Below are 19,785 nucleotides of genomic sequence, written 5' to 3'. Positions count from 1 at the left end.
AAAAAGCTTGCAGCACTCATGTTTGCAGGGAAAAGAGCTGAGCCAAAAGACTCAGTCGGGGCAACGCACATGGACACAACCCACAGAGTGCACAGAGGGTCCCAGAAGCGCCCAGCAGCAGCGCCCCCTTCCCCCAGCTGGGAGCCGCAACAGCATCACCTGGGTCCCTGCAATGGGGTCAGGACCAAACCAGACCCCATCCCTGCGCTTCACTCCGACACAAACACATCCACCAACTTGGCTGTTGGTGAATTCCCCTCCATCTTTGGATGAAACCAGTTCAGACGTTAAGACTGGAGCAGTTCATGCTTGGGCTCCGGGGAGTCAGAGTTTGACGGCGCTGCCCTGCAGCAGAGCAGGACTCGCAGCACCGAATCTCTGGACACCTGGTACTGAGAGAGTTCAGCAACACTCGTGTGGTTTCTGAGCAGAAATGAACTGTCAGAACAAACGTTTATCTCTCCTCTCTTCCTTCCACAGCAGCGTAAATAAACACAGCGGGGAAGAGCTTCCTCGCTTCGCTCCTCTGGAGATGACGGCCCTGACTCTGACTCTTCACCTGCTGCCTATTAACAGCCTCACGATGACATCATCGCTGTGATGACGCTTCCTCACATGACACGGTTGCCGTGGTTACATCTGATGACTGACAGATGAACCTTTCAAACACAAGACCCGGGAAATGTGAGTTAAAGGGAGCAGAAGGCGGTTAATGTTTCTGCTGAGAGGACAACGATAGAGCTGATGGCGCGAGAGCTTCAGAAGAGCAGGCCTGCAGCGCCCCCTGCCTGTGGAGAATGCTCAGTAGTTCTAGGATTGGTCGCTCACACTCACCCTTCACTTCAATGGGTGAAACACACTGGTGTAGAGAGAAGAAATGGTTCCTCAGAAAAATGGCCTTGATGAAAAAGAGGGACACAAGAAGAACACAGAGCTGCAACAGCTGCTGTGGGAAAAACAGTTTCCACTATAGAACGAGAAACAGCAGGAAGCAAAACGTAAAACCATCGTCCAGTAAAAGTACTTTAATGGTGAGGATGGAAATTCGACAGAAATATTTTCAGTGTCCACACACTTGACCGACGATTTAAAAAATTATATTAGTTTTAAAATGCAATTCATTATTAAATAACAGTCTCTGGAGCCGGTCTAACAAGTATTTACACAGTTCACAGTGAGTGGTGTAGTTGGGATCAGCGGAGTGAGCTGGGAAAACTGACCTTGAAAGCAACACGGAGTGGTAAAGGCAACACTTCTCATCGATGGGCAGCGCATTTCTTCAGGAAGTAACAATGGGACTTGGAGCGTCCCAGTGGGTCGGGGGTCACTACTGCCTTCGGGGGATGCAGCCCTCCATCTCCAGGACCCCGGGCCAGCCTTCGAACTTGTTGGTGTCGGCGCTGTTCCTGATGTGCTGCGGGGGAGACACCAGGCGTGTGAGAGACCCAGGAGCCTGTTCTGGGAGGGATGAAGCCTCGGCGCCACAGGACCCACTACCTGCTCGAACGGGCTCTTGGTCTTTATTCCCTTCCCTCCCACGAAGATCCAGTTGTCCCGGAAAGCCAGGTTGTTGATGGCCGTGCTGCCCAGATCGGAGATCAGCTTCCGGGCCTCGTCGTTCAGCCTGTGGAAGCACACACCATCACGCCTGAGCCTCAGCAGCGGCCGAGTCACCTGACCCGGGGCGACGGCGCCTACTTGGTGGCGGGGTCGTCGAACGACGCCATCATCACGATGGTCCCGTCTGGGATCCCCTTCAGGAACTTGATCAACGGAGTGACGTCTGCGGAGCACAGCAGTCTGACTCAGCGCCACCATGCAGTCGAGAAAAGCAACTGAGAGCAACTGGAATTGAAGGTGAAACGTAGCAAGGTAACGGAGGATTGAACACGGCTGCAGCGGCAGCTTAAACAGAAGAAGACATGAGAGAAAACATTCATAAAAATATACATAGTGTGTCTGACAAACGCCATGACTGTGCGAATATGGAAGTCCAGTCACACGACCTCTGGCTTTTGACAGTTCTCTGCAGCGAGGAGCGACTCACCTCCTGCCCACATATCAAAGCTGTCCGTCCGGTTCAGCTCGCCGGTCACACCTGCAACACAGGGGACAGGAAGTGTTGGGTCATGTGACACGCCGCAGCGCTCCCTTCACACACGGTGATGCTCCACTCCCAGTGTTCCTATTGTTCCTGGTCTCCTGGACGAGATGGAGCGTGGAGCGACTCCTCCCTTCCCGGGTTGGCCATCTTGCTTTAACAGCTGATCGCTGTGTAGCGGCGTCACACCTGTGTACTGTAGTGGCTGACGTGACCTTTGACCTCCGAGCGGATTTCTCTGAACTGCCATGTATTTTGAATGCTGAAGACGTAACGTGTGTGAACCACAGCTATGACCCATATCCTGACTTTATCTCTTAGACTGAGGAGTTTGCAGAAGTCATTTTTAATATTCCAATGTTGCCCTGTTCGTTGTAGGGGGTCTAGAGACGTGTTCTAGTGGTGGAGGTCTCTCCCCTCAGCTCACTTCAAACTCTGCTCCACACCCTTTTGATATGAGCTAGAATATTGAGATTCTGAAAATGTGTCGCAGGATTACGTATGAAAATAAAGCAGTGTCTTCTCCTACTGAGTTTCTCTGGGATGTTTAAACAGTTTAAAGAGCGCAATAATGTAAAGAAAACACTTTAAACGTCAGCGTGAAACTTGGCGCGACAAGACAGTTGTCATGGCAACAGGAACACAATGTACATGTTGATTCAGTAACACATTCAAACGATTTTCCAGTGTGTTCCATTCTATCAGTACAAGCTTTGGTCAAGCCTTTGATCCTGTGTGTCCTTCTCAGGTGAAGTGGTCGATCAGGGACTGTGACTCATGTTTTGTTTACACGGCTGATCCATGCGAATACGTCATTGGTTTCTGCAAACTAAACTGCTGCTCTCACAGAGTCATAAACATGAAGACTCTCGAGCAGAGTCCTCGGTGAGAGCTTCAGGCTGAACAATCTTTCAACAGCTCGGATGGTGGCCTCGTCAGCTTCAGTGGTTTTGGCAACAATAAGGAAGTTCTCTCCTTTCGTTGTTAGTCAGGAAAGACACCGAGTCGACAGCTAGAACAACAGTAAAGCACCGTGGACGACCTCACAACGGAGGGAAACTACGCCTGGGGGTCAAATGTTGAGGAGAAGCTGGATCACGCGGTACACTTGTGTGAGAGAGCAGGACAGCAGAACATCTTGCACATTATGGACAGATGATTCATGTCGCTGGGACAGTGGAAGAGAGGACCATGAGGAACATGGCACCTCGCCTCACAATAGTGCAGGAGACGTGACAGTGACGCAGCTTTAAAAGTGGAAGTATCGTCTCCACCTTTGTACAAGCTCATGAACCTGACCACAAACACCGCAGCAGCTGCGCTGCGACTCCTCCCTGACAGAAAAAATTCAGCGAGTGGTGAGGCAACTTCCTGTGTTATCAGGCATCTCACATGGGTGGCACTGAAGGTTGGAGCAGAGTGAGCAGCAGCGGATCACCGCACGCTGTCTCTCTCTGTCAAATAACTGGGTTCCATGGGTTAGCCATGAGTTTTGGATGGTTAGAGGCAGGGGAAAGGGGAATGGTCAGGAGAAACATCTTGACAAGGACTGAAACACGAGTGTGTGTGTGTAATGTGTGTGATGTTTTCTTTCCACGCTGAACAGTTGGTGTGGGTGGAGCTCAGCTCAGACTGACGCGGGTTTCCTTTGATGTTTGTCACTCACCATCCACCAGAGCGACGTTAATCCCTCTGCCCACGTTGTTCTTCACGCTGCTCATCACTCTGAAACAAGACAGGTCGAACATCAACCCGAGCCGAACCACGCAGCTCCCACCCGACCTGGACCAGGGTTCCGTACAGTTTGTCCTCCAGGCACATGCGCGGCCCGACCACGCTGGCGGCTCCACTGGCCATCTTGAAGGAGAAGTGACCGGCGGGACACGCCTTGGAGAGGTCGCACTTCTGCCGGCGAGTGAGGGTGGCTGCAGAGGAACACACGGACCACACGAGCAGGAAGGTTAAAAACCCCGAGCTCATCCTCAGCAAGGCTCCACACAGCATTGCTCGAGCAGAGAAAGACAAGAGACAAACACTGAATCCCCTGCGAGGTCAGGCAGTTTGTGTACAACGTCACAGACACACAACTGTGCCACAACCAGGCCTTTAGCTAGAGGGCGTCTAAACTGCAAAACATGGACAAACTGGACGCCCTGTTTCCTCAGCAGGACGCCTTAAATGTATTATTAGTGCCTGTACAATGCCCAACTCTGAGTGTCATCTCACTGCTTTACATTAAATTGTGTTTCCGCCTGATAATTTCGCTGAATATGATCCAAATTCGCAGATTCTTGAAACCTCTCACTACCGTATTTTGGCCATTGCGGTCGCCATATTTGTTTACCGCCGTAATCTCACGGTGATCTCATGAGTCACGACACTCTTGGCATGGAAGCGTTCTGTTGATGGGATATCTGACGCTCATTCGGAACACGCAGATAAGTTCACAAAGCTAACTCACTGATTTCGAATGGGAGGAATATTTGGCGCTCCCTCAGGAGGGGTTGGGGTTAGGGGCAAAATCCTAGCTAAAGGCCTGACCACAACTGTGGGTTCATAAACCTGCAGAACACAACCACCACGACAGTTCCAGAGTTGTGGCTATCAAAGACAGGTGACCCGGGACAGAGAGATGGACACGGCGTACTCACGGTGTCTGTCCTCTGCAGCTCTGGCTGGAGAACACACAGAACAAGAGCTGCGTGACTTTCATGCAGACTACGTGTGTGTGTGTGTGTGTGTGTGTGTGTGTGTGTGTGTGTGTGTGTGTGTGTGTGTGTGTGTGTGTGTGTGTGTGTGTGTGTGTGATGTGTGTGTGTGTGTGATGTGTGTCTCACCCATCCCACCCCCGATCTTGAAGTCCATGTTGATCTCCAGCATTTGGAACGCCAGAAACAGAACCAGGAAGAAGGCAGAGACCAGAGCGCCGATCTTTAACACGCCTGCCAGACAGAGCAGAGAAGAAGCACAACATTAGGTTTGAAAAAAGATTGAACTGAAGGTCAAACCATAGATATGGAGATAAATACATGAAAGGAAACAAGAACCCATCCAGCCGGATGTTACTCTGAAGACCAATTTCATAATTTTTTTCATGAACAGTTCACTATCCTGATCATTTAAGGTACCATTTCAAGATGAGTTGCAACATCTCTCCAGCATCAGTGTAGTGAAACCCAAAATATGACGTTTTAGACAACAACAGCATCACATTCACGGTCCTGCATGCACTTGATCCATATATTCCATGTTAAACTGCATTGAGCACAAATGGACAGCAGGTGGCAGTCTGCTACAAAACACCTATTCAGTGAAGAAGAAGAAGAAGAACATCATGAACAAGGCAAATTCACGATAGTTACATGACAGTTGAATTATAACAACTATGTGATGCGTTTTTTTAGTCAAGATGTCACTTTTAACCCGGAGCAGGTCATGTGACCAGATCTGCCTTTTGAAAATCAACGGGGGACACGGTCCACACTAGCCTCTGACTAGTGATGACTAGTTTTCAAGGTAAACAGTAATTTATGCAGGTTTTTTCTGAACTATTCCTCGTCATAATGAAACGTTACCGTAAGCGATATTCTTTACATAAAGCAATAGCCATTTTCACAATGTTTCTTGTCCCTCACAATAGGGCAATAAAAGACATTTAACCTTTAAATCACAGGTAAATGTTTAACCCACATTGACAAGGCATCCACCACCTACATCCTCCCATGACATCAAGAATGCTGAATCAAATATGTACAATGTGAAATGATACCAAGGCAAACAACACTCCAAAAAGAAAGACATTTAAAGAGTCTTTTTCTTCCTGATTTGCAGTACTTTAGTGAGATGAAATGGAAGAGGACCTGCTGACGGCCCCACACCACAGGTGCCGTGTGGTGGGTCCCGCTCTCAGCTGAGGGCCTCTGTCTACACCTCACAGGTGCCGTGTGGTGCGGCCCCGCTCTCAGCTGAGGGCCTCTGTCTACACCTCTCACCCACTGTGGCTGAGACACTCAACAGCAAGTGATTTATTTTCACACTAAAAGGGAAAAATCTCACTTTTTTCATTCCAATACATTTGTCCACATGTGAAATGTCACTTCCGCCATCCTTGTAGATGCTTCCAACAAAGTACAGACGAGAAAGTTTCCCTCTAACGCGAGACACTGAGCGCACTACAGTGAGACTCGTGAGACAACACAGCAGCAGCAGCAGCAGCAGCCTCCTATGGTTGACGAATAAGACCGCCACAGTCGGACGGGACACTTGTGAGAAAGAGTCCAAAAGTGTTCTCACCACTGGCCCGGAACATCTTTGGCCGCTGCGACACACAGTTTCCGACCTGGCGGAGCAAGAACAGACACTCGAATGAGACAGGAAGTGGAGACACGACACGAGAAGCGCTCAATGACAGCTTGTTGCTAACATCTGTCCGCGGAGCGAACATGCTCGTTCCACCTCGACAAGCCACTCGCCTTCGAGTGGTTTGACTCGAGCTACGAGTGGAGGCGTCCGCTGCGGGTTAAACGAAGTCAACATCGAGGACTTGTGGGCTAACGAGTTGTGAAACTTTAGCATTCGACAACAGCGCTAGTTCTGTCCAGGGAGAAAGTGCCTCCGCTCCCCGGGAGACGGAGCGATAGGACAAGTGTTTCAGAGTCAAGAGAAGCACTTTTACCCGCGGTGTCGAGAGCACAGGTCGCTTACCTGGAGGAGCGAGACGGCAGCAGCTGCACCGGAGCAGGCGGCGGGAGTCCGGGCGGTGCGGCTCGGACAGGAGGCGTCACTCTGACGGCGAAACACGCAACTGCTGCGCTTCAGTGACGCTGTCGTCCGCTCGTTCACACCCATCACTATAGTGGTGAACACCAACACAATATAGCGCAGTTACCGTCAACTGTTGGTTCTTAAACTATATGTCTTTTATAAAGAAAACACAAACTGTTCGCTTTAAAACGTCTTCATTTCGTTAAAGTTACTACCCACGTCATCTAGCAGCGACGGTTTATGAATAGTGGTTTGGTTCTACATTGTGACTGCTCGGTTTGATTGTGAACTACAGAGACGATTTATTGTGTCGGAGTGAGACACCACTTCAAAGCCGTACGATTACTTTGTGGGTCAATTTGAGCGGTACAATGACGCGGTGGGGCCACAGCGCCTCCTGCCGCCCAAAGGTAACAACGCATCATTAGAGTGAGGCCTAACTTACATTACAAACACGCAGCTTTACAGTAGAAAATATGTATGTAGGACAGTGCATTCAAATTAAGTTGCCTTTAACGTCTTTTCCTCATTGTGGGAAGAATAAAGAGCACTGAGAGAGCTGAGCCAGAAGGCAGGTGAGCGACCCTCACCTACGGTCATGAGCTTTGGGTCATGACCAGGAGACCAAGGTCCGGATACAAGCGGCTGTAATGGGTTTTCTCCGAAGGGTGGCAGGCGTCTCCCTTAGAGAGAGGGTGAGGAGTTCTGTCACTCGGGAGAGGCTCGGAGTAGAGCCGTTGCTTCTCCACATTGAGAGGAGTCAGCTGAGGTGGTTCAGGCATCTCATCAGGATGCCCTCTGGACGCCTCCCTTTGGAGGTGTTCCAGACACGTCCAGCTGGTAGGAGACCGAGGGGTCGACCCAGGACCAGGTGGAGGGATCAGATCTCTTCACTGGCATCTGCATCAGCATCTCAGGATCCCCCAGTCGGAGCTGGTGGATGTCGCTCGGGAGTAGGGCGTTTGGCGTGACCTCCTGAAGCTGCTGCCCCTGCGACCCGGCAACGGATAAGCGGCGACGATGGATGGATGGACGCAGGGGAAGAATAAACTTGGGGTTTTGAAATAGGAAAACAGGTGCACCGGTATAGCAAAGCAGGAAATGTATATTTATTTTCGGGCATCTGTAGTGGCTTTAATTTCTCGGTCAACACAATGGAGGCTGGAATGTCACAGCTTTTGAACAAAACAGTCATGAAAATAACAATAACGTTGTTTCTGTCGCTTTAAGTGCACATTTACTTCACATTTAAAACACGTGACACTATTAAATAAAAAAAAAAACTGTACAAACTGAAGAGTGGATGAAAGTGGGGGTGGGAGAGATGAATAAATAACAAATGTCAAAACTACAAAAGCAGGGAATTGTGGCACTCAAAGGCTCCCGGTGGAGGTGTGGTCAGGACAGGGTCATGAGGCAGGCGGTGCCGTTGCCACTCTCGTGCTCAGCCGCGCAGCTGTGGTGGTCGTCCTGCAGCTGCAGGTTGGAGAAGCGATACGCCGGGATCCTGCGGAGAAGAGAGTCAGAGCCTGCTGGGTCTCGGGCGCAGCAGGAGTCGTGCCTCACCTGTTCCGGTGCATCACTTTCCTCACAGCCAAGACAGAGGAGACGACGGCGATGAGGACGATGACTCCGGCCCCTGCACACACCAGGATCAACACCAGCCGCTCTCGCTGAAACACAAGAGTGACACTCAATGACCCGCCGCCGGGCCACAGAACGTCTTTGAACCCAGGGTCTCCAAAAAAGGGAAACTCAAACACAGAATCCAGCATTTTTTCTCTGGCATTAGAGACGTCAAACCACACAGACATCACCATTGCTCCAGTGGAGAAACAGGTTTCCTGAGCTGCCGCTACATGAAATCTCCTCATGTGGAGGAGTGGTGCTCCTCATGAGAGACGACTGATCACTAGGTGACGGGAGTGACACATGACACGCGCCGCTCCGCACATTTCAACACCACTCCGTTCAAAACAAAAAAACTCAAACAAAACAGGTTTACAAACCTGCAATATTAGCAATAGCTAATCCAAACAAGCACTTGACACTAATGCATATTGGTGCATCCAAACCACATCGTAATGCTCTCATAAGGCTTCATAGGAGACACGAGAATGTTCATAATCGTGTCATAAACCGTGGACTTAAGACTCGGGAACCCAGAAGCACAACACACTCACATTGTGCACTGTATAATACGTCAGAAACGTTGCTATGAGTTGCTACAGTACTATCATGACACCATCGACAGCAGGGGTCACCAACATAAGGCCCACGCAGAGCAAGGGAGCAGCCCGCGACAAAAGGTAATAACCGTCTTATTATTTTATTATTGTTGTGGAAGCTCAGCAATGAGAGCAATCTCATCTATCATCTGTTATACATGGTGATTTTAGATTACAGAACCGGTGGTGGTGACACAGGGTCCTGGGAGAATGCATTAGGATTTCTAGTAAATGTACTACGATAGAAGAGCAAGTAAAGTGCTTCTATAATGACAACTCAACTCATAATATTCAAAAACAAAGGCACTTTTCAGTCACAATTAGGTGACCTTGTGGCTCATTACAAGATCAAGCGATGTTTACCAGGGTTTGTTTACTCCCATCACTGTCAAGACTCTGTGCCGGGCATCTCAGCTTTGCTAACCACCATTCATTCAGCAGAACAGCTCCCCCAGTGGTGAAGGCTGAGACCTCACCCCAGTCTCCCCTCCACTGAGGGCGTTCCCAGCTTGACTGAGACACAAGTGGGTCTGCCCTGAGGCTTCCTCCCAATTGCTCGATGCTAGAGAGGCATGAATCTCCTCCAGATGACTGACCTGCTTTCTTCTATCTTGCGATCGTGTTCTCTCGGTCACTACCCAGAGCTCCTGACCACAGGAGAGAGCAGGTCGACCAGCCGAGCTGCATCTTTTCGCTCAGCTCTGTCGTCACCTCCGTCTCGATTCAGGGGTTCGGCAGAAGGGGATCCGCCCCACTGAGGAGCCTCGGAGGTTGTAGTCCTGGTCACCACAGAGATCACCATCCGGTCCAGAACTTCCACTCCAGTCTGAGCTCCCAAAACCAAAGAGCTGTGGTGTTGACGTGAGGCCGAGCTCAGATATTCTGGTCCAACACCATGCGGAACCAGCAAGACCAGGACTGTCATCCTCCTTTCAATCGCAGGAAGCCAAGTCCTGATTAAGGAACAAGGTTATGCAACCCTGCTTCCGAGCATTCGTGAGTCAGGACCAGATGGAAGGGAGCTCGGGTATGTTACGACACTGTCTTCTGCAGAGCAACGTCTAGGCAGGCTTCTGTCTCTGAAGTGAGAGGTGGCGCTGGGCTAGTACTGGTCCACACTTAACTAGTCGGACTGCTAGTTAGGAATTTGCTGTCCAAGGTCACAACGGTGGTCACGAAATCAAAGACCATTCTAGCATCCAGCCAATGAAAAACATCTGAAGAGCAAACTCCCGTCCGATGAGGCTTGACCCCACTCTTTGCTCACCGGTGTGTCAAAGTGAGTCACAGCAGAGTCGGACCCGGCAGCTGGATCAGGACTGGGCTTGACTCCACAAGGATGTATCACTGTCTGGACAGCGAGCTGGGGAGAGAACCCCCCCTCGCACTGGTCGCTGGGAACCTTCCGGTACCTGGAACGCAGTGAGAGGGCTGAGCACCGGAGTTCTGCGCCGTCGCTCCGGACCTGTGAGCGTTACCCCGCCGTCAGAAGCTCATCCTCCTCCCCCTCCAGACACGCCTCCAGGGTCTTGTTCACGCTGCTCTCCCTCACGCACTCCGACGTGTTCACGTGGCGATGGTAGCCATAGTCGCTGCGAGACCAGAGTAAAGTTAACGCCATCAAGCCTGGAGCTTGGGCTCGGGTGGGACCAACCAGAGGAAGTCTTCTCTGGTGCAGGGGCAGGAGCTCCTCTTCTTCACCACCGTGTAGCCGCGACCGTTCCGGCACACGGAGCGCTTCTTCAGCCTCCTGTACGTCTCCTTCACCCCCAGAACACAACCGTCATCTTCTGAGGTCCCCCCGTTGGTGGAGTGGGCCAGCCACTCGTCGTAGTCCTGCTCGCCACCTGCAACCCAAAACCCAGGTTTCTCAGAAGCTTCCCTTCCTGTACGAGAAGAACGGATGGCGTTTCTCACTGTGTTTCAGTTTAAGGTTTTGTTTCGTAAACAAGTGTGTCAGAAAAAGCTATCGAGAGGGTCACTCTACGAAAAAAAATGGAGGATCCATTTCATCAGGATCCAGGTCTCTTTTCACCAGCTCGTATCTGTGCTCCTGACGTAAAATGTTCCCACAAAAATGTCCCCAAAAGGCATTTTTTAGTTCATTTATGTGGTTTCTTCAGTCTTCAAACGATAGTGTATATGAGAGTGAGACAGAGGATCACATCAGAGGAGAAACAAACCCAACATGCAGCGCCACCTTTAGATCCCTGCTAAAACCTCACCCTCACTGGCTTCTATTTATGGAATATCCCCCAAACTTTTACTTAGTTCTGCTCCACTGAAGTGCCGATCGAACAAGTGTAAAGCACTTTGTGAACGGCAGTCTAGAAAGTGCTATATGACTATAGAGCACACCTCCTTCACTGGGAAACGACTCAGACTGTTAGGTGCGAAAACACTTTCCCAACATGGAGAAACTGAGCATGTTCCTAGGAAGTTTCACAATGACATTAAAACAGTTTTGATCCAGTGAAACCCATTTGGACGCCGGGCCCAGGAATGTACCGGTCGGTGTCGTCCGCAGACTCACACTCTCTGGTGATGAGACTCTGGAAGTCGATGGTGACGGCCACCCACATGGGCTGCCCGTCATCTTCCGGCCTGAAGCCCCAAACGCTGACGTTCATGGCCTTGGTGCCGGGCTCAGATGACAGACCGGCGAAGAAGAATGGCTGCTCGGTGAAGTTGTAGGACTTCCAGCACTGGCCTTCATCCGTGGAGAACCTGAACAGGGCAACACGTAAGACTCAGCGGGAAGATCCCGGGGTCAGTGAGTTCATACTTGATGGTCTTGACTTGTCCTTCTCTCTGAGCTTCCACGGCCACAATCAGCCCTCCAGAGTCCAGGATGCTGTAGTGGTGGGGCCCCCTGAGCGTCCCCCTCCACGTGTACCCTCCGTCCGACGAGACGAAGACATCCGGGTGCTGCGTTGAGGACAGAGCGTCGCCCACGCTTCCTGTCAGGAGAAGAGAGCGGCTTAGCTCCGAGCCCGCGGCCTGCGACTGGGACGGACCCACCGTGGGCGAGGACCAGGCCGACGGCGCTGGGCTCGGTCAGGGGAAGCATGGGCACCACCTGGTTGTTGCGGCTGTGCTCTCCATGGACGTGAAGGTGGCACTGATGGAAGACACCAGCCCCGTTACAAGCGTCCCTCACCACAGCTGTGCTCGACGCTCACATGCTTCACGTCCACGGCGCAGTCCACGTTGTCAGGCTTGCTGAGCTGGTGCCACGTGCCTCCTCGGTTGAAGGAGATGACGCTTCTGATGCGGCCGTCTGAGGGAGAAAGCAAACTCTCACCGTCCTGCAGATGCCAGTGTGGATGTGCGGCTACCTCTGTCCAGCTTGTTGGTGAGGTACACCCCCCTCAGAGACGTCACGTTGGTAAAGTCACTCTTCCTCTGCCCGTCGAATAGATGGCGCTCTAGCGACTTGGAAAACAGGATCCCCCTGTCGTCAGAGGTGTACATGGTTCCAAAGTAGGTGTCTGGAGGGAAGAGGATCCTAGTCGTGAGACGTCGTTCCACCTTTCAAGCATTTCATCACTCTGCTTGAGCTGGTTAAGAGACGAAACCTCCACAGTTGACAGAATCATGACGGCTCACGGGGGAGCTGGTTTTATCCACCTCAGCAGCCCAGTGAGTCCAGGCTGCTGTCCACACCATCTGACCTCTTTCTTAAGTCTCGTAGAGCAAAGCAAACGTGGAAAGAGACGCTGCAGTGAGTGAGACGGAAGTGTTCCGATACGTGTCTCTCTGGGAAACCGGTACCAAAAATGTGTCCTCCCCGCTGCGGGAATCTTATTTTTTACGTCTCTTATCGCGCACAACTGAACTGCATCCAACGTTACATTGAGGTGACACTGTAAACACAGTGCATTTACACCAGCCCGGCACTTTGAACGCCATGCCAAAGTCACTTCAGACTAGAGACTGGTGAGTCTCCATGACTCTCTCTGCGAGGATGACGGCGCACAGAGGACCACAGCAGCACCAAAACCGCGAGCGTCCCCCACTCTGTGTAAACAGAGGGTCCAGTTCTCTCGAGTAACTTCCCACCCAGCAAGTTTCCCTAAACACACAGTTTATCGGTTCCACGATATTCTGTGTGAAACACAGCAGCAGATGCTTAAATTAAGCTACAGAATTTGATCACATGTACTTCATTTTATGGAAAGATTCCTCATATAAATGGATGATCTTTTTCACATCTTGGCAGCGCAGCTCTGGGTAAAAGTATTTTAAGAAGGCACTTCATGACCAGGTGCCTCCTTCAATAGGTTTCCTTTAGTTTGAGGGACAAAAATGTTGTCAAAATTAGCATTACTCACTAAAATAATTGAATTGAGAAAGGGAAAACAATAACAAAAAAAGAGTTATGTTTAGAATTCAAACCACAATTGTGCTTTAGCTCTGACCTCACAAGGCCCACATGTGGCCCTCGGGCTATGTTCCCACCCCCCCGTCTGCTCCAGGTGTCCACGGCCTTATGCACAGTTCAGGCCTTGGACAGTTAAGTCAGCATTTTCTCTCCCACAGGAAAACATCTGCGTAGTATTGCAGTGTCTCAGTGGCAGAGTAAACAGGTCCTTAACGGTTGCCATGGCTCCCCGATAATACATCCAAACACAACATATTCTCAACAGCAGTTGCTGACACAGCACTACTTGAATGAGCTCATGAAGGACGAGCTCAAGTGAAGAAGATGCTGGTTGACATGTGCTCCAGCGTCTGCTGCTGCGCGACACCCTGATGGCCAGATAAGCCGGTCGGCCTCCGCTGAGTCACCCGCACAGATAAAACCCCAGCTCTGCAACCCCGCGCGCATTTACGGCACCATTCTGAAATAAACAGGAAGAGGACGGCGTGTGAGAACAAAGGAGGGAGGATGGGAAGAAACACGCGTCAGCAGCTCCGAAAGCTGGTGGAACCAGTTCAGTCCCCGCCGTTCACAGTTTCCATCACAACAAAAGAGGCTGAGTGAGGCATTTGAAGTGTGTGTCTGTCCTACCTCCAGGAAGGTCCACGTGCATGAAGAGCATGTCCTCATCTCCGTCCAGGATGGAGTAAAACTGGGGAGAAGGCCAGAGGTTCAGGGGAGCCCCAGGAGACCTGCTGACGCCGCGACTTATCGCCGTGACAGAGTGGGTCATCCAGTGATGAGGAAGCATGAGGAGGTCAAATGAGGTGAAGCACACCCCTCTAAAGGAGCGCCACCAGCAGGTCAAAGGTCCCGAGGGTGAAGCATGTCGTTGGTGTGGTGGGGACGTGTGGCAAGGGTGGTTATTAATAAGCACGGTGCAAATGTATCCACAAATAAGATGAGTGACTGGACTGTCCCAAGTGGGTTGGTTCGACTTGGATCTCTGTTACCTGAGCGCATATTATTCATCATACATTATGATGAATTCATGTTATTTTGACTCTCTAAAAGGTTACATTGTGGATCAGCTGTGAATATGGGAGTTTGCGTCAAACAACAGCAGCTTATTTTGACTGAGAAATGTGGCTGATGTTACCTGTTCAGTGGAGGCAGAGGGCAGAAGAGCTTTGCTGAACGTGTCTCCCTGGTCTGATGAGAAGTACATGACACGAGGAGATCGCTGGTGACAACATTGAAAAGACACATCAACGCAGACATCAGCAAAGTTTCAAGATGATAAAAACAGCCTCGCTCACAGTGTAAACCTCAAGTTTGGGCCCAGCAACAAAACTCTGATCAGTTTATGAGATTTCAAGAAGAAACCTCTTTGTTCAAAAGGAAGTTACGAGCCTCCAGTCACTTCAGTTTCCAGCCGACTCAGGCTGTTTGTTTCCTTCTCTTCCCACCGGAGCGTTGGTTTTCACGCTCCGTCTGCGAGCTCTCACCGGGTCCTCCATGACGGAGAAGAAGAGAAAGGTTCCGATGTATCCAAAGCTGTAGATGTCTTCGTGGATGGTGGTGAAGGTTTTACCCAGATTGTTGGTCCTCTTGAGCCGGAGATCTCCTCTTTCATCTGCCTCCACTGCACACAGCAGCGTCAGAGTTACACACACACAAACATTTCACCTGAATTCATCACGAGTCACCCATCATTATCCAGAAAACCATCCGTCCATTCATCAGTTTATCCAGACGGTCTTCGGTCAACACGTCCAGCCATCCAGCCGACAGAGAACAGTTAATAAAAATGCCAGACATTTTCTGGCCCAAGTGAACGGCCTCGATCACAGCCCTCCGCCATTTTTAATGAGGTCAGAGTGAAACATCAGACCTCGACTGGAACAAACAGCTTATTCTTGAGCTGAAAGTCTCAAATGTTACATGGTGTTTTTTGTCATTTATTCCAGTTCCTCTGTGCGTTGGTGTGTCCTTCAACCACTAACCTGTAAAACTATTGTTTATATTTAAACACAACAACCTTATTTCTGCATCAATGTGTGATTCTAATCTTGGAGTGAAAGAAGAATAAAAGTGTTTCCTGTGGAGCAACTTTGACAGGCCTGACACGCCTCCAGAGCTCCGCTCCTCACAGCCACCTGTCCCGCTGTGACTGACCTCACCCCCGCACCTTCACCCCTCCCCCTGCCTCCCGCTCATTCTGGGGCCAGGATCGTGTTTGTGGTGGCAGCGCCAAGCTCTTACCCGTGTCCACTTTACTGCAGCTGAAGAACAGGTTGACTCCGCCCCCCCTGGTCACATGAACAAGGAAACAAAAGAATTAAAGCGCCTTCCCCGCCCTCCCTGACACGCGTGTTTATTCTCACCAGGAGAAAGAATGCACTCCATCATGGACTTTGGTCCACTTGGCACCAAAGTCCAGGGAGAGCCACAGACTTCCCTGCGAGTCAGGAAACAAGGGCTGTTTGCTTGGTGTCAAGGTGCGGCGCGTGGGCTGGGACGAACGGGACTCACGTCGATGCTGAGCGCCACCAGGTAATCCGGGTTGAGGAAGTGGTACGTGATGGGTTCCGCCAGGTGAAACGGCAGCTGGATGAATTTGAAGGTGGCGCCGGCGTCCGTGGAGGTGAAGATGATCCCGCCGGGGTGGTCCACCACCGGAGTGTCGGCGGTCAGGATCACCTGTCACCACAGACACCGAGCTCGTGAGAATCCCTGCTCCTCCGCAGCATCCCTGCTCTCTCCATACGTGTCGCCTCTGACGTTGGCACTGCACCAACGTGGTATTAGATTACTGCTGACTCAGCTGCACGCCGCACACCTCAGAGCTTCACACAGATGCACCAGTGTGCCAACGCACACCGTCGTTTCCCACAACACAACCAGACTGCACTCAAGTCAGAGTACTACAAACGCAAGTCACTCAGGTCGGTTTTCTTCTTTCACTAAAGAGTGACAAAGCATCAGTGAAAAGACGGCCGAGTTGGTTCCTTTTCTTCTTCTTAAGCAATGCTAATTTAACAAAATGCTAATGATTAAAAATATTAAAGGCAAAAGCTGGAACAAAGAACAAAACTGAGTTGTTGATGTACTATTTCAAATGTATTTCTGCTGGTTCACATCACAACATAGCGCATATATGGGTATAGCTTAGCGCTTCTTATTTTCCTATTATTTTAGTAGCCTGAAAATGACTCTGTTTTGGGCCCCGTTAAGATGTTGTTGGTTATTTTTATAAACAAAAGTTTTGGAACAAATTTACAAATAGCTAAACACGTTAACATTTCAAACAAATTTACAAACATTTTTTTTCCAGAGTTTGTAAGTGTATATCCAAGTTTGTAAATGTGTCTTCAGAGTTTGTAATGTGTTTCCAGTGTACACAAATCTTCCAAAGAATCATACGGAAAGGGAGGGAACGGATTACGGCGGTGATCCGGAAGTGGTTGCTGGATTGTTCCACTTGTACCAATCGCAGGGAATCGACACATTTATAAAACAGCCGTGTGATAACAGGCATTTGACTGATTTAGAGGGACGAAAAACGTGCCTGTCGCGTGTGACGTCAGCAAACGTCAGCGCTCCATGGAAACACAGGGATGGATTTTGGCCCCAGATGAGATGATCACAAATAGCCAGAGCCTCTGAACTAGATCAGGTTTATCAATAGATGCCAACAAAGTCCTAGAAACGCAGGTCTCATTTGTGACGGGGACGAGAGAGAGTTTGGAGAAACTCAGTTCATCACAAAATGGACTGAAACAATCTGGAAACAAGGATGTCAAAACGAAATGGGAAAACAAAGGGAGCCTGAGACGGAAAAGATGGCTCCACCCAGCAATGACTCTCAAGGTCAACCAGAGGAACGTGGCAAAATGAAAGAGCGGGAAAATGTTCAGCGCGACTGAAGGGTTCTCCTTCCCCGCGGCTCATCCTGAAACTGCGTCGGTCATTACATTCTCCTCCAGCTGCAACTCAACTTTTTGGAAGTTGGCAGATTCTTTTTGATTTTTTGAGATCACCCTCAAAAGTAGGGAACCCAGTTTGGAAGTGACTAGCTGTGGTGGTCACCTGCAGACAGCCCCCATGTCTCCAGGAGCCTCACTCTAGACAGGCCGTATTTAATGGGGGCCACATGAATGAATTGGTTTGGCCCCTTGGCCAGGTCAAGGGCCACAGAATATCGCACTTTATAGACACGCAGAGAGATAAACACTCAAGTGCTCAAGCCCACTGACTCCGGAGATGTAGTCTTTCATGACCCACCACAGCGAGACGTCTGAGAAACTGAGTCACCATCCTCTGTCTGTCAGATGGGCAGATACACAAATGCTCTGCTCCCCGGGGGGCTGTTAGCTGCTTCCAGATTCTTGGAAGAATCACTTCAGCACAAAAAGGTCATCGAAGCAGGCCATCTGTCAACAGCATGACGGGCAGACAAAGGCGTATTCACGATCGGGACAATAGAGCGCGGCTCTGTCGAGGACTAGAAAACAACGTGTGACCGACGTAAACAATACCGCCGTGCATTTCTGACACAAGAAGGTGCGACTCACGGAACTCCCGGGCCCCACACTGACACCGAACTCCTCCTTGATGAAAGTGTGGTTGATGCGCTGCGAGATGTCGTGAAAGGACTTCCCATAGTCAGTGCTGAGGGGAAGGAAGCAGCGGTGAGAGGCAGGATGTGTCCCGTGCTCGCTTGCTGAGGAGCAACTGACTCACCTGCGGTAGAGTCGCGAGGAGCCTCCAGACAAGAAAGAGTCGATCGGGGCGCTGATAGTCGAGAGGACCAGCACCACCTGCCACGTGAGACACAACATCACTCAGTCTCCTCATGAGAAAACTCAGCAAGAAATGCTGACTTCTTTTTAAACACTATTTTCTCTTCAGAACATCGAAAAAGTCAGCAGTGTTTTGTGCCACCTAACAGTGACTTTTTGACCTGCGATGAAAACTTTTCAGCGGCTCAGATGGTTTTCCTCCAAACACTTTCAGGTCGGCTGAGACGATTAAAATCGACTCTCAAGAGACGACGAGTCATCACTCTCTGCACAGTAAGCAAAGACTACAGGACCATTTTGACCCAAAACATGGCAGGTGCTGGACCACAGACGACACATCAAAGGACACGTCCCTTAACACAGCATTTTGGCCAAATACATTTCAAATATGAAGTTTTCAAAACAGCGTTGAACACCATACAAGTGTTTACAATGATGTACACACATTGTCTTTTTATATTTAATGACTATTCACAACAAAATCAGATAAGTTGGCGGGTTAGTCTACATGTCATTTGCAGACTAGTCAACAAATCGTTTAGGTAGACGGTGACTTGTGGAAATAATCATGAGTTGAGTTTCTGAGCCAGTGTGTAGCTTGGTGTGGCCTTCACTGACCCTCCGAACAGAACAGAAGCACCGTGGTGCTCAGGTGTTCCATGTTTCAGGGACATAACAAAGAAATAAATCCATATTCTAGCTGTAACGTGTTATTGACTCAGTCATACTCACTCCGGTCTCATCGCCTACCCATGTGAGGATCACATAGGAGCCATCATCACCGTGGAAACCTGTCTGTGTGCACAAAAATACACATTAAAATATGGTTCACACGTTCTCTTTAAGCTCCAAAGGAAGCGCGCCTCACCTCGTGCGTGCTGCGGTCCAGAACTCTGTGCTCCTCAGGTGTGAGTGGGACCAGGCAAGAGGAGAAGGGGGGTCCACGGGGGACCTTTGAGCTGCTGCCGACGTCTCTCCTGCTTCGACTGGCATGGCGATGCGTCCGGCGGAAGGTCGTGCTCCCGTCAGCGCATCGCAGAAGGAGGATGAGAGGAGTGAGGACCACGAGCCTCCAGATCATATCCGAGGTGCGAGGCGAAGGTGTGTGGAGCGGATCGCAGGTGTGGGAAGTGAAAAAGTGCTGCGTGAGGAGGCGCGTCCACCCACCAGGTGTTTCTACCCGCATCTCACCCGCCCGCCGCCTGGACGCTCCAGTTTCAGCTGGACTGGATGGAAACACACCTTGAGACAACACACACCGCCGGAGAAAGTCGAATTACGGACCTTTTCAAGCGCAATAAAACCGGCGCCAAAACCAGCGCGCGTCAAATCCAAGCGCGCGCAAAGTGACGTTCCCTTCTTCTGATCCAAATGGTGTCCCGTTTAAAGTATTTAATGAAGCCCTCACTGCGCAATATTTGGATCGATAAATCAACGGGAAAAAAACAGCCTCTCATAGTCTCCTCATAACATACAATGCCCTTTAAAATTCCTTATAGATAATCCTAATAAATCACATCTGAA

At 50.2% G+C, this 19,785-nt stretch overlaps 2 protein-coding genes across 2 annotated transcripts; both read right to left on the bottom strand.

Moving 5' to 3' along the window:
* Positions 1-994: 994 nt before the first annotated feature.
* fam3c (FAM3 metabolism regulating signaling molecule C) lies at positions 995-7,136 on the bottom strand. The gene is made up of 10 exons (XM_053864113.1): positions 6,806-7,136; positions 6,395-6,440; positions 4,939-5,043; positions 4,753-4,776; positions 3,903-4,026; positions 3,768-3,826; positions 2,048-2,098; positions 1,699-1,783; positions 1,498-1,624; positions 995-1,414 (listed from the first exon to the last, which is right to left on the bottom strand). Exons 1-10 carry the CDS (start codon positions 6,947-6,949, stop codon positions 1,328-1,330), a joined length of 852 nt encoding a protein of 283 aa, XP_053720088.1. The 5' UTR covers positions 6,950-7,136; the 3' UTR covers positions 995-1,327.
* A 681-nt stretch (positions 7,137-7,817) lies between these two features.
* On the bottom strand, positions 7,818-19,351 carry si:dkey-159a18.1 (sortilin). Its single transcript, XM_053864111.1, has 20 exons — positions 19,130-19,351; positions 18,994-19,056; positions 18,203-18,279; positions 18,034-18,130; positions 15,992-16,159; positions 15,844-15,917; positions 15,722-15,768; positions 14,965-15,101; positions 14,616-14,699; positions 14,108-14,168; positions 12,432-12,584; positions 12,276-12,373; positions 12,115-12,214; positions 11,879-12,053; positions 11,627-11,820; positions 10,748-10,940; positions 10,572-10,685; positions 10,361-10,505; positions 8,432-8,538; positions 7,818-8,372 (listed from the first exon to the last, which is right to left on the bottom strand). Exons 1-20 carry the CDS (start codon positions 19,340-19,342, stop codon positions 8,264-8,266), a joined length of 2,409 nt encoding a protein of 802 aa, XP_053720086.1. The 5' UTR covers positions 19,343-19,351; the 3' UTR covers positions 7,818-8,263.
* Positions 19,352-19,785: the final 434 nt, after the last annotated feature.

The sequence above is a fragment of the Synchiropus splendidus genome, chromosome 4 (genome assembly GCF_027744825.2).
Source record: "Synchiropus splendidus isolate RoL2022-P1 chromosome 4, RoL_Sspl_1.0, whole genome shotgun sequence".
NCBI lineage: Eukaryota > Metazoa > Chordata > Actinopteri > Syngnathiformes > Callionymidae > Synchiropus > Synchiropus splendidus.
The sequence above is the reverse complement of the archived record's forward strand: the minus strand, read 5'-3'. Positions and strand labels throughout refer to the sequence as shown.